The sequence below is a fragment of the Felis catus genome, chromosome A2, assembly GCF_018350175.1.
Source record: "Felis catus isolate Fca126 chromosome A2, F.catus_Fca126_mat1.0, whole genome shotgun sequence".
In the NCBI taxonomy this organism is placed as follows: Eukaryota; Metazoa; Chordata; class Mammalia; order Carnivora; family Felidae; genus Felis; species Felis catus.
Window position 1 is genome coordinate 130,614,593 of NC_058369.1, and position 14,901 is coordinate 130,629,493.

General features: G+C 40.6%; 1 protein-coding gene across 7 annotated transcripts in view; it reads right to left on the minus strand.

The window, feature by feature from the left end:
* Positions 1-14,901, minus strand: part of DOCK4 (dedicator of cytokinesis 4) — a 434,985-nt gene that overhangs the window by 13,030 nt on the left and 407,054 nt on the right. For 6 of the 7 annotated variants that reach the window (XM_045052625.1, XM_019825720.3, XM_045052626.1 and 3 more), the window contains 6 exons: positions 13,513-13,599; positions 5,866-6,042; positions 4,888-4,971; positions 1,494-1,613; positions 1,042-1,163; positions 596-716 (listed from right to left, as the gene is read on the minus strand). In XM_045052625.1, coding sequence (XP_044908560.1) covers positions 596-716; positions 1,042-1,163; positions 1,494-1,613; positions 4,888-4,971; positions 5,866-6,042; positions 13,513-13,599 — 711 coding nt within the window. The remainder of the gene's footprint in view (positions 1-595; positions 717-1,041; positions 1,164-1,493; positions 1,614-4,887; positions 4,972-5,865; positions 6,043-13,512; positions 13,600-14,901) is intronic. The other variant, XM_019825719.3, reaches the window with a different exon arrangement.

Here is a 14,901-nt window from a genome sequence, read left to right on the forward strand (position 1 = left end):
AGTTCCGCAATATGTATTATGCTCCTTTTCTAAAGACAGTGGTAAGGAAAATTTCAGCTTGTTCTACTAAATTGTTATGAATGCCCTATTAGCAGTGTCTGAATAAAATTCTGTGTTGCAGGGGTTACACTGACTAATGTCCTTATAAACTGTATGTTTTTTCCTTTATTAAAAATATTTTGATTATGAAAATTTGTTGACATGTACCTAGGTAGAGAGATGTTATAATGGACCTCTCAACCATGTACTGTGAAGCAAAAAGGCCACTTAGCAATGCTAAGAGGCAGCTAGCATGTGGTGACATGTTCCAAGAGTCCCCAAATGAAGTGGTAAGTTCCAAAGCTAACCCTGTACAGCTTGCCCGGCCTTTCCCATTCTTGCTCATGTCTTCTGAGAGTTGATGGGCGGTTTTGAGAGGACTATCTTTGTAGACTCCAGAGACCAACAAAGCAGTAAGAGTGTTTAAAGGTTTGTCCTTAACTCAAGTTCTTGCTCGCAGATCTGTTCATTAGCACAGCAGAGTGAACGGAAACTCTCACGATTGAGACAGAAAAGGAATACACACGACCAGACGATTAAAAAGCTAATCAAGTACCTGCATGTTAAAGACTTCATCAGAGCTTTCTGATTGCCCTGTAATATTGCTTACTTCAGCAGAAGCTTGGGAGGACAGTGAGGAGGAAGAATATCGGTTGACAGCTGGGTAACTTAATGGGCTGTTTTGGGGGAAAAAAAATGGTCATTAACTCAGTCTCTGAATTGCACTTCATCACATGCTGGCATGGTATAAAACCAAAGGAAAAAAATATACATTCCATTTTGTTGTCTCCTGTTTGCCTCAATATAATCAAATGTTTGAGTTTATTTATTTCTCATGCTGTTGCTGTTTTACCAGTGGCAGATGTCTGCAGCTGCCTTGCGGGTTAATTATTTCATTAAGAAATAGCGTATTTGACAAATTGTGCCATAAAGAATGAGAGAATCATTCCAGATCATCTTGTGGGGATGCCAAATTATAAGATAATTCAGAATATGACTTACCTGCGTCTAGGAATTACCCTGGTACCATCTGGGCTCATCGAAGCAGGTGCTGAGTTTCTACACACACGAGGGCTTCCATTAGGAAAATGGACTGGACTGGCTTGTATACAAGCAGAGAACTCCTAGAGATGTAGTAAAGCACATATTTAAGAGTAATTACATGGGCAAAGTAACTCGTGAGGTATTTTAGTATACTGTGACAAGGCTAAAAGGTTATAAATGTTAAGTTTCATTATTATTAAGCTTTCTCGCCCTTACTTTTTGGGTTTTCATAAAAGCTGAACACGGCACACAGAAGATAATCCAATTTTAATACTGGAGGACTCCCTGGTAAAATGATGCAGTTTGGTAGAAAAACCAAAAGATGTCACTATTGGATACTTCATCCTCTCTCTAATGAAAAGCAAATGGCAGTGGGCAGACTGCCCAATATGGACACTCTGTGTACGTACCTGTATCCCTAAACTTGACTTCATCACAAAGAACTGGTCCACCAGCTTTTTGTGTAAGGGTCTCATATCTTGAGGTACAAACTTCTCATGCACGGCCAAACCAAATTCCAAAATCTGTGCCTTGATAATAAGATAAGGAAGAAACTCACGTCAATAGGTAACTCTACCAAGTGCTTGCTAAGGGGTCAAGCACTGTACCATGCATTCTGCATGCGTTACTGTGAATCCTCTCAATCCCACGAGACGGGAACAATCCTTCACTTACGGGTGAGGATCAGAAAGCTCTTGCAGGTGCTAAAAGACAAATGGGGATTCAAACTTAGGTCTTTCTCATTCCAAAGACTTCATTTCCCTGGTACCCTAAGTTTCTTTCCCATGTATCTGAGATCTGTAACAACAACCCTCTTAAGCAAGTATGTGTCCCTTTGGCCCCCTTCTGCACTGGTCAGCATTGGGAAGGAGCGGCTCCCTATTAGTGGGATCAGGTACTTCTCCCTGAGGGATCTCTTTCCTGGATGGCACCCCCTTTTCCACATTACCCTTCTCTCTTCCATCAGGTTCTTCTGTTCCCATCCACCCCTCCCCCAGAATTCCCAAATTTGTAGAGGGGGACACAGAAGTAAAACAGGAACAGGAATTCTATAATAGTTGCCATGCTTTTTGTTTTTGTTAAAAGCTATTATTCTCATTCACTTATTATAATGCAATAATTGGAGCAGCTCCTACTTAAAAAGTTTCTTGCAGTGTGGACCCACAAGAGATGGACATAAACATTCCAGTTTCTTTTGTTCTTCAGCTATTAATAGTGCTTAATTCCTTTGATTTGAGGATCAGCTGTCTTTTACATTTTAAAAAATGCCCCATACTACAGTGGTCAAAAGAGCAAACTGCACTGACTGAGAGGAAAGCAAATCACACCATTACCACATGGTTTTTATCTTCATGGCTTGGGAAGATTCAAGACTGAAAGCTCAGGACTGAGCCTGGTGGGTTAGAGCTTCCAGAACCTTCCCTATGGGACAGGACTATGGCAGCTCCTACCCACCGCCAGTGTATCATAAAGATAAAAATACCTTAAACACCAATGACACCTTTAAAAGGAATAGTAAGAGTGGAATGTATGTCTGACACATAAAGGAAGAGTCTGATGAGGGATGGAAGGACATGGAAGAGTTGACCTCAAGGGTCAACTGTATGTTGGGTAGGAATCCAGTCTCCATTTTAAACACATGCTGTTAGGCGACCTCTCTTTTGTCCAAATCAGGTTGAAGGTTGGGTTCTCCCAGAAGTAGACTCTGGCATGGAGATTAGGATGTTTACTGGGGAGTCACCTGGAATCACTGTCTGTGTGAGGGAGGGGCAGAAGCAGGACTTGACGAAAAAGCAACCAAGGCACAGGGCAGTCATGTCAGCCTATGCTGACACCAGGGGGGCTCTGGCCCTCAAACAGGCTGTCAGAGTTGTGCTCTGTTGGGCTCAAATGGCCAGGCTGTATATCTCCTCCTCAGTCATGGGATGTGGGCCATCCAGGAAGATGGTCATCTTGGGGCAGGCAGTGCTCTGTAGCTGAGGCAATAGCTGAAGGACCTGAGAGCCAAAGGTATCTGTTGACGGCCACCACTCCCATCAGCTGGGGCAACAAGTCCTTTCTGGAAGAGCCAGTGGGGCAGTGTGTCCCTGAGTCTACTACATAGTTTTTATCTGAACCACCTCACAGAGGTCCAGAGGAGCATGGTGCCCTCACTAACCTAAACCCCTTCTACTATAGTCTGGCAAAGGTGATATGACTTGCCCAAGGTCACATTGCAGTCACCTGTACTGATTCTCCTGTGACAGAGATCTAAAGTTTCCCCCAACAAGGCTCTTTCCACAAGGCCCTACAAACACAATCAGGCAGGATCTGGAGGAAACAAAGGTTCCTGGTTTTCTTTTTCTTTTCTTTCCTTTTTTTTTAAATTTATGTTTATTCATTTTTGGAGAGAGAGAGAGAGAGAGAGAGAGAGAGAGAGAGAGAGAGAGAGAGAGATTGGGGGAGGGACACAGAGAGAGGGAGACACAGAATCCAAAGCAGCCTCCAGACTCTGAGCTGTCAGTACAGAGCCTGATGCAGGGCTTGAACCCGTGGACCGTGAGATCATGACCTGAGCCAAAGTCGGACACTTAACCAACTGAGTCACCTAGGTGCTCCCTGATTTTATTTTTCTTGAGAGCCTTCTTGGCCCTTTTAATTATAATTCTGGGGAACGAATTCAGTCAGACTGAATACAGCAAGTGAAAGTCCTGCAGTGAGGCAAACCACTCACAAGAGATTGTGCTCAGGTTAAATACAGATTTTTGAGTATCAACAAAGGCTACACTTACTCCATGATCCTAAGAATTGGATAACCTAACCTTCTCACTTCTAGTATCGACATCATCCCCAGAACCACAGTAGGAACTTATTCTCTATTTCTTTGCAGGTCAACTTAAAGTAATTCCTTTCTCTTTTCCAGATGCTGCATACCTGGCTCTCTTCCAGCCACAGTCCCTGTCTGTGGTCACTTCTTTCTCCCTAGTATTAAGTTCTGTGGATTAAGCCTGCAGAGCATAAAATATGGACTAGAATCAGATACAACCTCATCATTTTCTAATCCAAAAGGGAATGCCTTATTTGTTAATTAATTTGGTATTATCAAGTAGAAAGAGATGCTCTGGTCACGTTTTATCATATGTATTCCATTTTTTTATGGAATAACCATTATGCCTCCTACCTCAGAGGTTTTCAAACCATTTTCAGCCAAGAGCCAGCAAGAGGAATGCAGCGGGCAAGAGATGACTCTAGTTCTTTGTACTTGATGGCACTAAATAAAAATAAACTACGCTTCCTTGGAGTAGAAAATGATAGGGTTGAATCTAGTTTTGTCCATACCATATGACCTATAGACTTAGTCTGCAAAACATGATACTGTTTTAAAGCAAAGTCTATTGATTGCTCCCTTACTATAACATTTAAGGCAGAATCTCATGCTTTCATTCACTCATTCATTTATCTATTCATTTGTTTTGAGCTGGCCCGGACTTATCTGAGTCCAAAATTTTGAGTGAAAAGTTGGCATCAAGCCTGCAGCAAGTCTTTAGGGAGAGCACATTCAAGCACTATTCTAAGAGACAACATGAGGTTGCTTGTTATAAGGGGCTGCCATAGTTTACTCACTGTTAAATTTACTTTTGCATCAAAGTGGAAAGTCAAAGTAAAAATTAGCAATTTTGAATACATTACAGATGAATCTATAACCCTTGACTGACCACTTCTGTTAGAACACTGATGGAGAGAACCACGTAGATGGGTCCCTGGGTAACCATGCACACATATCTCGGCAGGAGAGAGAGGTGACTGGCTTCTGTCCCCACCTACCTGCTCAAGCATCAGTTCTCTTAACCGTGCAATTTTCTCTCCATCTTCAGGGTGACTTAAGATATATTCTTTGACAAAAAATGCCTAGAAAGAGAAGGGATAGTTTACTTCAGGAGAGTTAAAAAGAAAGTGAAAGACATAGTTGCTTCTAAAGACCTGGCATCTTTTTTTTTTTTTTAATTTATTTATTTTGTGGAGGGGAGGGGCAGAGAGAAAGGGAGAGAGAATCCCAAGAGAGAATTGGAGGGTTCAAATTCATGAACTGCAAGACCATGACCTGAGCCAAAATCAAGAGTCGGACGCTTAACTGACTGAGCCACCCAGGTGACCCATGGACCTGGCGTCTTTAAAGAAACACCATTGTGAACCACATTTCTGGGGCAGAAGGAATGACTCCTACTGAAGGCAGCTGGTCAGAAGAGAACAAAAGAAAAGGATTGCTCAAGGAAGAGCAGGGATTGTATAAATAAGAATCTTTGGTAAACTAAGCAAACAGCAAATCAAATCAATAAGCTTTGTATCCTACAACGAAGTGCTTTAAGATTCAGTATGACCAAAATGACAGCCTCCTCACCTTGTAAGCTACTGTGACTTTCTGTTTAAAACCAAGAGGGGAGATGAAAAGTCCGTTTAAAGTACCTGCTAAAGAAGATCAAACTTTTCTATGCCTGTGAACCTCTTTGCACAGGGAAATGGTTTTAGGTAGACATTTATTAAATAATCCTGATACCCTTACTACTTTATTCATCCAAGAACACACACACACACACAGTTTTATCCTCAAAAATGTCATATACTGGAAAAATGGAGTAAGTTTGCATCACAAATGACTATATGTTTGCTCTATTTAACAAAGAGCTCTGTGTCAATTGTAGCCCTATGTTAGTTTGTGGATATGCACACATATTTTGAAAAACAAAACCTCTGAAGCCCTAAGAAATCACATTTAAAAACTTTCAAATGATACCTAATCCTCACCTCTTGATACCTGGAAACTCCACCATTAACCGCAGCGTCTATAACTCCATTCAGGCACATGGTCAAGGGATTAATATTCTGCATCTGTCTTGTCTGACACTGACTAATCAGAGTCTTCAGCTGCTGATTCTTATTTTCCAACACTTCGATTGCATTTTCCAGAGGACTCATTTCCACCTGAGAAGCAAATGGGCATAAATATATATGGGATTTTGTGACATTCAAGAAGAAAGTAGATCATCCATGTTATGAATGATTTGTGCTCCCCCTCGGCTCCCATCAATATCTCTACCAGGGGCCATACAGTAGAACAGACAGGATGTGGAAGACAAATTAGCTGTTCATTCGAAGGTCTGGAAAGTGAAGGTGATTATACTGATTGGTTGAAATGTGATTTGGATAATCAGCAATCATCAATCCCATATTAGCACTGCAACAATCAATGTAACCCTCAAAGAAAATCTAAGCATCTCATGCCTGTTAAAACTCACTTATCTTTTCTCCTGAAGGGCTAAATATTCAGGGGCCCTGCATATTATTATCACATTTCTAAATACTTACTTAATGCAAAGCACCACAGGAGATACAAAGATGCATTTACAAATCCTCTGATGTCAAGACGCTTTCAACCCAGTTGGGAAGATGGGACATATGCCCATATGGACCCCATATGCATATATAACAGCACCATAAGGTGGCACAGGATGGTACTCAGTTGGGAGTTATAGAAAATAAGTTAATCATATATGCTGCAGGATCTATTTTTTGAAGGAGAGCCAAAAAGAATTATAATGACTTAAAAATTCTAGCTTATATGGGGGACCGAACTGAAAATGATGAAAATGTTCTTCAAATATTTAACATTGGAGCCATTATTGTCATTGACATTGTCTTTGAAGAGAAGGTCTGCCAAGCTCTTAGCTATAAAGTAATTCAATCTTACAATAAACACATTTAAATATTGTGGTCTTTTTTTCAGTTAAGGAAACAAACTGGACTTTTAAAGTTCACTTACATCATCATCAAACAACACTGCAAAGTATGAGAATAATTTGACAATGTAAAAATTAATATTATACATTCATCAAGAGAGACTAGTAAGGAAAGCCAGAAAGTAGAAGGTATTTATAACCTAGAAAACCATCAAAGAGCCTCTGTCCAGAATATATATAGAACTCTTTTTTTAATAATAAAAGAATAAAGATTTTTATTAAGCATCGTAAGTTGCATTCAATAGCCTTCGATACACCATGCCACAACCCACCTACAATCAGTCAGACCCAACAGCAGTTTGTTCTTGCACAATCCATGAGTTAGGGCAGAACTCCCTTCAACTTACAGTAAGATCTTACTCAGGTCTTTTGGGCAGGGATTGGGGAATTATATCTCATTTCTGACCACTAATGTGTGATGAGGAGTATCAGAAGAATTATACGAAAATGAGTAAGAAGTGATTCTGATCTCAAAGTACATTTTTTGGAAGCATTAATAAAAACATCAAAATGATATAAGTATACCTGTTCAGAATATATATAGAACTCCTTTAAACCCATAAGGAAGAGGCAAACAACCCAGTAAAAATAGGCAAAAGACTTAAACAGGCAGTATATTTACAAAGGAAGAAGACCAAGTGGTCAATAAATATATGAAAAGGTGTTGAACCTCATTTGTGATCAAAAAAGTGAAAAACAGTACCACAAGAATATAGTACCAACCATTCACCAAAATGGCAAAAATAAATATGACAATAGCAAATGAGGGTGAGAATGAGAGTACTAGAATCTCTCAATTCCTGCTGTTGGAAGTTCAAATTGTTTCAATCACTTTGGAGAACAGTTTGGCATTAAACACTAAAGTTAAAGATATCTTTATTATATTTTATGGTCTCGCAATTCTATGCAAGCATATGTTTGAGAAAAAAAGTAAGAGATGTATGTACATGTGTGTGAAGAAATGTACAAAAATTGTCATAAATGTCTCCAAAATCCCTATGTCCATTGATAAGAGAATGCATAAACATATTGTGGTATGTTCACACAATGGAAGAGTATGCAGCAGTGAAAACAAACTTCAGTCACATGTAATAACACTGTGACAAATAATACTGAGTGACAAAACCAAGTTACAAGAGAATATATACACTATGATACTGTTACATCAAGTTCAAAACCAGGCTAAACTAAACTGACTTGTTTTAGAGAATCATAAACTTAGGTGACCAACCAAGGAAGGGAATGGATACTAAGTAAGTGAGGATAGTGGTGACCTGTAATGGAAAGTGAGTGACTTGTGACTGTGAAGGAATACACGGGAACCTTCTACGGTGCTATTGGCAATGTTGTGTTTCTTTACAGAGTGCTGGTAAATAAGTATTTACTGTCTAGGACAATAAGCCTTTGTTTTATAATCATAAAACCTAAATCATAAAGGAAAAGTCTGAGAATTCTGATGGACTAAAAGGTAAAAAGTCAGACATCTTAGAAAATGGAACACTGGTTGCTAGGGGCTGGGGAGGGGAGAAAGGGGAAATATTCAATGGATAGAGTTTTAGTTTTGCAAGATAAAACTGATCTGTTGCATAATAATGCACACGTAGTTAACACTATTGTACTGTATGCTTAAAAATGGTTAAGATGAAAAATATTGTGTTTTGGCCAATGGGAAAAAAAATTCATGCTCATCTTTAGAAGTTCAAATGCTATTAATACGAAAAAATTCAAAAACAAATTGCAACAAGCACAGGCAAAAGACAAACAGTAACTTGGGGAAATATTTCCATATATATTCCTGATAAATTATTGTTATTTCTCAAATACTGAAGAAAACCAAAGGCTATAATTCACAAATAAATAGAAAGAGGAAATAAATATATGAAAAAATATCATCTTCACTTGCATTCAACAAATGCCAAAAAAAAAAAAAAACCCAAACAAACCCTAGTATGATCATTTTTGGTTTATTATTAGGAAAGATTAAAATAATATAACCCCCAGTGTTGGAGAGGATGGTGGGAAAATGGGTATTCTCAAGAACAGTTATCCGCACCAGACAAGACAGAAGTTGATACATGCCATTGTTGGCCCATGAATCAAAGGTTAAATTGTGGACTCTTTGATAGACCAATTCATTTCTAGGGAAATTATTCTAAGGAGATGGTCAAAAGAAGTATGTGAAAAACAATGTGTAAAAAACATTCATTGAAAGATTATTTTCCTCTTGTCCCTGGATTGTGATCTTTTTTTTTTTTTAATTTTTTTTTTCAACGTTTATTTATTTTTGGGACAGAGAGAGACAGAGCATGAACGGGGGAGGGGCAGAGAGAGAGGGAGACACAGAATCGGAAACAGGCTCCAGGCTCCGAGCCATCAGCCCAGAGCCCGATGCGGGGCTCGAACTCACAGACCGCGAGATCGTGACCTGGCTGAAGTCGGACGCTTAACCGACTGCGCCACCCAGGTGCCCCTGGATTGTGATCTTTAAATGCTGTTTACCACCAAAAAGAAACAGGAGTCATTGGAGAAATGGAGAACCTAGTTATCCCAGTAAGCCAGGAAGGTGGCTGGGAGGAAGGCAGTAAAGCAGCTGGCCTGTGATTCATTCACTGTCTCTAATGGAGGAATATCCTTGGGGAACAGAAAGGAAGGCAGGTGATCTGGTCTTATCCCCTTGTCAACTGAACCTTCAAGTAAACAGTCCAAGACTAATTGCCAGAAGGAGGAGATGGTATCTGTGTCCCCAGCTAAGGATTGCTTTCAGTAATAAAACTGATAAGCCATGATATAGGATTCCCTGCATAATGTCCCAGGTAAGTTTTATAACTGTCTGCAGTATAAAATGGAGTATTTCATAATGTGAATTTCATAATTTAAATGTACCCTGTGTATGAGGGATCCCGTGAATTTCACTTAGAGACTCCATCTGTTCCAAATTACTATTGATGTGAGAAAAGAAGGACCTTGAGGCCAAGGCCTGAGGTCTCAGATGTCTCTCTGCTTCATATGAGCCTCTTGATTGCCTTAAAGTTATTAGTAAAGCTTGATGCTGATTCCCACATCTGATTTGACAATCCAGTCCTATGTGTTAGCTCAGTAACAATGAATACTTGGATACTGTAAAAAAGACTCAAAAGTCAATTTGAAGAGGTTCCCAATGGGCAAAATGGAACAACTTGAAAATCAGTAAGAGTAACAATTACAATGAGTTAAAAAAAAACAAAAAAAACAACCCAGTATGCTTACATCCACGAGTTACGAATGATACATAAAACAAAGCCAACCAAACAAAAAACTTCTCTGGTCGCTTCTGTAGGGTGTCATCCTTCCTTTGCTATACCTCAGGGTAATCACATAGTTGATGAGGGAATGTTTCTCATTACAGAAGTGTTCCAATGAATAAACAAAAAAGGAGTGATAAAGTATTTTACCATTTTGCGACACTCAGTAGGCTGGGGCCATGATCATCAGTGGCTTCCAATATAACAACAAAAAAGAGACAACCAAAAGCATAACACCACCTAGGAAGTACTCTTGCAAAAAAAAAAAAATAAACAAAAACCAATAATAACAACAGCATCTTATCAAGTCTCTAGATCTAACTGCCAATTTACAAAAAATATAGGGGCAAAGAAACATGTTAAATTACCCCACTGGTTCGCAGGCTGCAAATTACAAGGGGAAAAAGAGCAATTCAGGGAGAACCTATAAATCAAAAGAGACCTTAGGAGACATTTCAGCCAAGTGCGATGTATGGCCCTGATGTGGATCTGAATTCAAACAACAACAGACAACAAATAAACAAAAACTCATAAAAGAAACAGACTGTTGGTGAAGTGTAAACGCTGGTTATTTTACGTCAAGGAATTACTGTTCATTTTTTAAGACGGGATAATGTATGATATTGTGGTTATGTTTTTTCGTTATTGTGGTTATGTTTTTTTGTTAATATACATACTGAATTATTTATAGATGAGATGATATGATGTCACATTTACTTCAAAATAATCCAGTGTAAAAGAGGATGGAGCTGATGAGACAAAATTGGCCTTTTTGACAGATGTTTAAGTAAAATGATGGGTACATCAGGTTTGTTATGTATTTATTTTTGTATGATACAACTTAAATTTAAAAGGGACACCGGATGCTGTACACAGAAGTGACTGCAAGGGGTTAGGGTAGAAGCATGTGACCACTTAAGACACTACTGCAGAAATCAGACACTAGATGGCGCTATGAGTAGGGGCTGGTGAAGAGTGGCTGGATTCCGCATATATTTTGAAAGGAGAGCCACGTGATTTTCTGATGGATATAATGTGAGATGTGAAAATACTCTCATTATCTTTAGTTGGAGTTTAAAAAGTCATCACAAATTTCTTTTGTGGTTTATCTTGTTTAAAAATTTTTAAATGAGCTTACTTATTAATGGGGGAAAGTACCTATTTTTTTATTTGTTCTCAAAACAATTAAAAACAATTACTGAGAAAACAGTACTTCAAAGGCTTTGCTATCTTTGCAAGAATGGGATAATAAACTCTGGGGCTATGGGTTAGAGAATAAAGGCCCACAATCCCATCAGAAACCTTTGGCACCAGATGGTTCACAATTCAGAAAATTTCAGATTTTAGAAACATAATATAAGGCACAGATAGTTTATTACATAACCCTCAAGCAGGGTCCGGGAAGATTATTTTTAACCAATGCCTTAATATTTCTGGAGTAAAACATATGAATATTCATACTATGTGGAATAAAGATCGTAAATGGTCCTAACAGCAGATCAGGTTAGGTTTATTCCCAATTGAGTTTTGGAGCTGAACTTATGACAACACCTTTTGGTTTTTCAGAATCTTTCAGATTTTGACAACGTACATAAGGAATTTCAGTTCAGGTTGGCATATATGTATTTAGTACCTACTGCCTCTGATCTCAAGGAACTCATACACTATGAATTAAAGTAAAGTAGTAAACCAGCAACTTTAATAGAGGGTAAGGACATACCAGGCAGTGGGAACAAGAGAAAGACATAAGGTTGTCATGAGTGGGCTGTGTTCAGAGAACAAAGTAGCCCAATTAAATTTGTTCTGTTTGACAGAATGTAAGATTATATATTCTAATAAAGTAAGCAGCTGATGTTTGAAAGGTTGTGCTTAGTAATGCTTCTTTAATCATTATCAGCATGGTACTTTCTATGAGTAGTGTGTGTGTGTGTGTGTGTGTGTGTGTGTGAGGGGGTAATACTTCAAAGGTTAGGGCCACTGGTGAGACCTCAGAGAATTTAACCCTCTGGGTAGTAAGTAGCTGAAATGGCTCTCTGAATCATTAATGCAAGGTAGATGACTAAGAACAGCGATGTGGGTTGGGCCCATGCCATTCAGCGGGAAGCATAAGGCTAAGACTTTCTGACACTGTTGGGCAACCTCTCCTCTTCTATGGAAGGCACCAAGGTACATCAGTGGGGACCCTGGACTCAGAACCTACAAGAATACAACAGCACTGAGGCAGTCTGATAAACTAAGTTCCATTTGTCTAGGAAGCCATATGAAATTTTTAGCACTGTAAAAGGAAAATGCCACTACATCCTTAGCTTCAATGAGCATGATAAGCTGAGTGGTTTCAATGCTTAGTGAGATTTCAGGCAGGACGAGGCATTCTTGGAAGACCATTTGGGCAAAAGCTGCTTTTATTTACCCACTGACGGAATGAGCCTGTTACCTAAGAAAGGGGTTAAATGATGTCTTCACAACTGCCACGTCTTCTATCAGCTAGAGGACTCCAGCCACCAGAGGGCTGGCCTCAGCCAGGACAGACGTCCCAAAGGAGGGAGAAGGGACGCTGCTTGGGTGCAGGGCTGCCATCAAGGCTCAGCCAGCCTGAAGAACAGCACAGGCAGCAGGGCGAGGTTTCACCCTGGACGTAGCTGCTGTCAGCACCCAGAACTGGGGGCTGGAGCTGGGGCATGGTTTACAACCTGAAGGGGACCCGGGTGCTGCAGTTTCCAGGTTCTATAATGACACCCAAGGGTCTCTAGCTGGTGTTCATCCAGGACTGCTCAGTGAGACCAATTCAGCAGCCTCTGTTCTACTGCCAAAGGTAACAGCACGGACTTCCAGTGCGTCAGATACAGTGCTGGGGCTCTGTACTAGCCTCAGGCTGCCTGTAAGGAAACTGAGCTAAAAGAGTTGGATGTAACTGGCTTTTGAGGCAGGAATATCTGGGTTTGAGTCTATCCTTTTCCAACATCTTAACATGAGACCTCTAGCAAAGGCTTTTAACTTCTTGTTAAGACCTGTAAAAATAGGGACAGAAATACATACCTCATAGTTTGGGTCTGGTGATTAAATAAGATAAGGTAGAGAACCCCTCCCCACTAGCCTGCAGTAGTTCAAATACCAGCTCCCCTAACTCGAGGGCCTGAGTTGTTTACATGCTGCAGTCGTAGTTATTTTTTGGAGAATCCCTCCAACCGGCCAGACTAGGAAAACAGTAATGCTCCCCTAAAGCCTTGGTCACAGCGGTCAATACCATAAACATTCACTAACTTACATGTGCTTCCATGGACTTGGAGTCAACAGCAGAAGCAACTGACATATGGCGAGACTCCCAGTGAGCAACTGTGATGGGAAAGTACTTGAGAATAAGCTCTGATCCTTACCACTTCACGCTTTTCCACTTCAAACCAGCGGGAAATTCCAGGTAAACTCTGCACCAAGTATAATGATGTTCTCTCCACCCAGAGACTCTACGGAATACAAAACAAATTAAATCCCCAAGTGTCCCTTCTTTCTAGTTACTGAGCTATGACTAATGTTTGCCATCAATTTGGTCAGGTTTGCTGATTTCTGGAAGCTTTTCCTTAGTATTCATTCTAGCACGTGGGCAATCCCTTCACACTCAAGAAGTTACCACGTAAGGTATAGCTGAAGCTAGGTTAATAATTCCATTCTATGTTGTCTGACACTTTTTCCTGTGTGCAATAAGTGATCTACTTCAGACAACAAGCTTAAAATAGAGTAACAGGCCATCCCATTATTTCCTTTGCAATTTCTTTCAAATTCCAATTTAAACTCTCTTCACTCCTTCAGGTCTTGGGGCTTGTCATTTCTATCTGGAAGGGGTAATAGTCAGCTAGTCAACACAGGACCAGAATAACACCATCCCAAAGGAGGAAAGGCCCAGGAGGAATCATGGAGCTCCATCTTTCTATTTTAAAGATGAAGACGCTAAGCATCAAGGAGGCAACGTGACCTGCTCAGAGGTATATTCTAGTCACCTGTAGAGCCAGCACAGACCCCACCTACTAGAACTTCTGACTTCCTCACCATGCCACACTTCCTCATGCACGTTTGAACTGCCACCGCCCAAGAGGATCTGTATTCAAAGAGCGGAGGCTTCCCCTGGTCAGGAAGAGCATCCCCATGACACATGAAGGCATGGCCGCCTTGATAAGAGCAGCTGTTGGATGACAGATTTCACCTTCGTCAACCATGTTTCTGTACCCATGCCTCATTTTTCTTACTTAAACAAAGTATATTCTCAAGAGAATGATACACTTTACAAAATCCCTGAAAGAATGCCACGTATTCAACAACAACAAAAACAGGAGGATTTCTTCGTGTCAGCCAAGATCTACTGAAACCGACTGGGCAGAGTCCCTGTGACAGTGTTTGGAAGCCTTCTGGTGGTGACAAGGAGGTAAGCAGGTATGGAAGGGCTCAGGGCAAAGAGAAAGGCATGCTGGAAGTGCTGGGGGAAGCAGAAGGAAGGAGGCAGGCACCTCATTCTGTGGGAGGAGGACAGCACTTTTCAGAGGAGGTGACACGTGAGTGGAATGCTGAAGAGTGAGTAGGAGTTTGCCAGGCGGAGGAAGGGGGGGGGGGAGCGCTGCAGGCAGCAGGAAGCAGCCTGCGCTGAGGCCCCGATTGCTTGCGAAAAGGGCATGGCAGGAGATGAAGAAGAGAAGTTCAATGTTGCGGGAGCTGAGAGGAGGGTGAGTGGGCGGGCTGTGGCGCAGATGAGGCTTCCGGAGGGGCAGTTTGGAGCC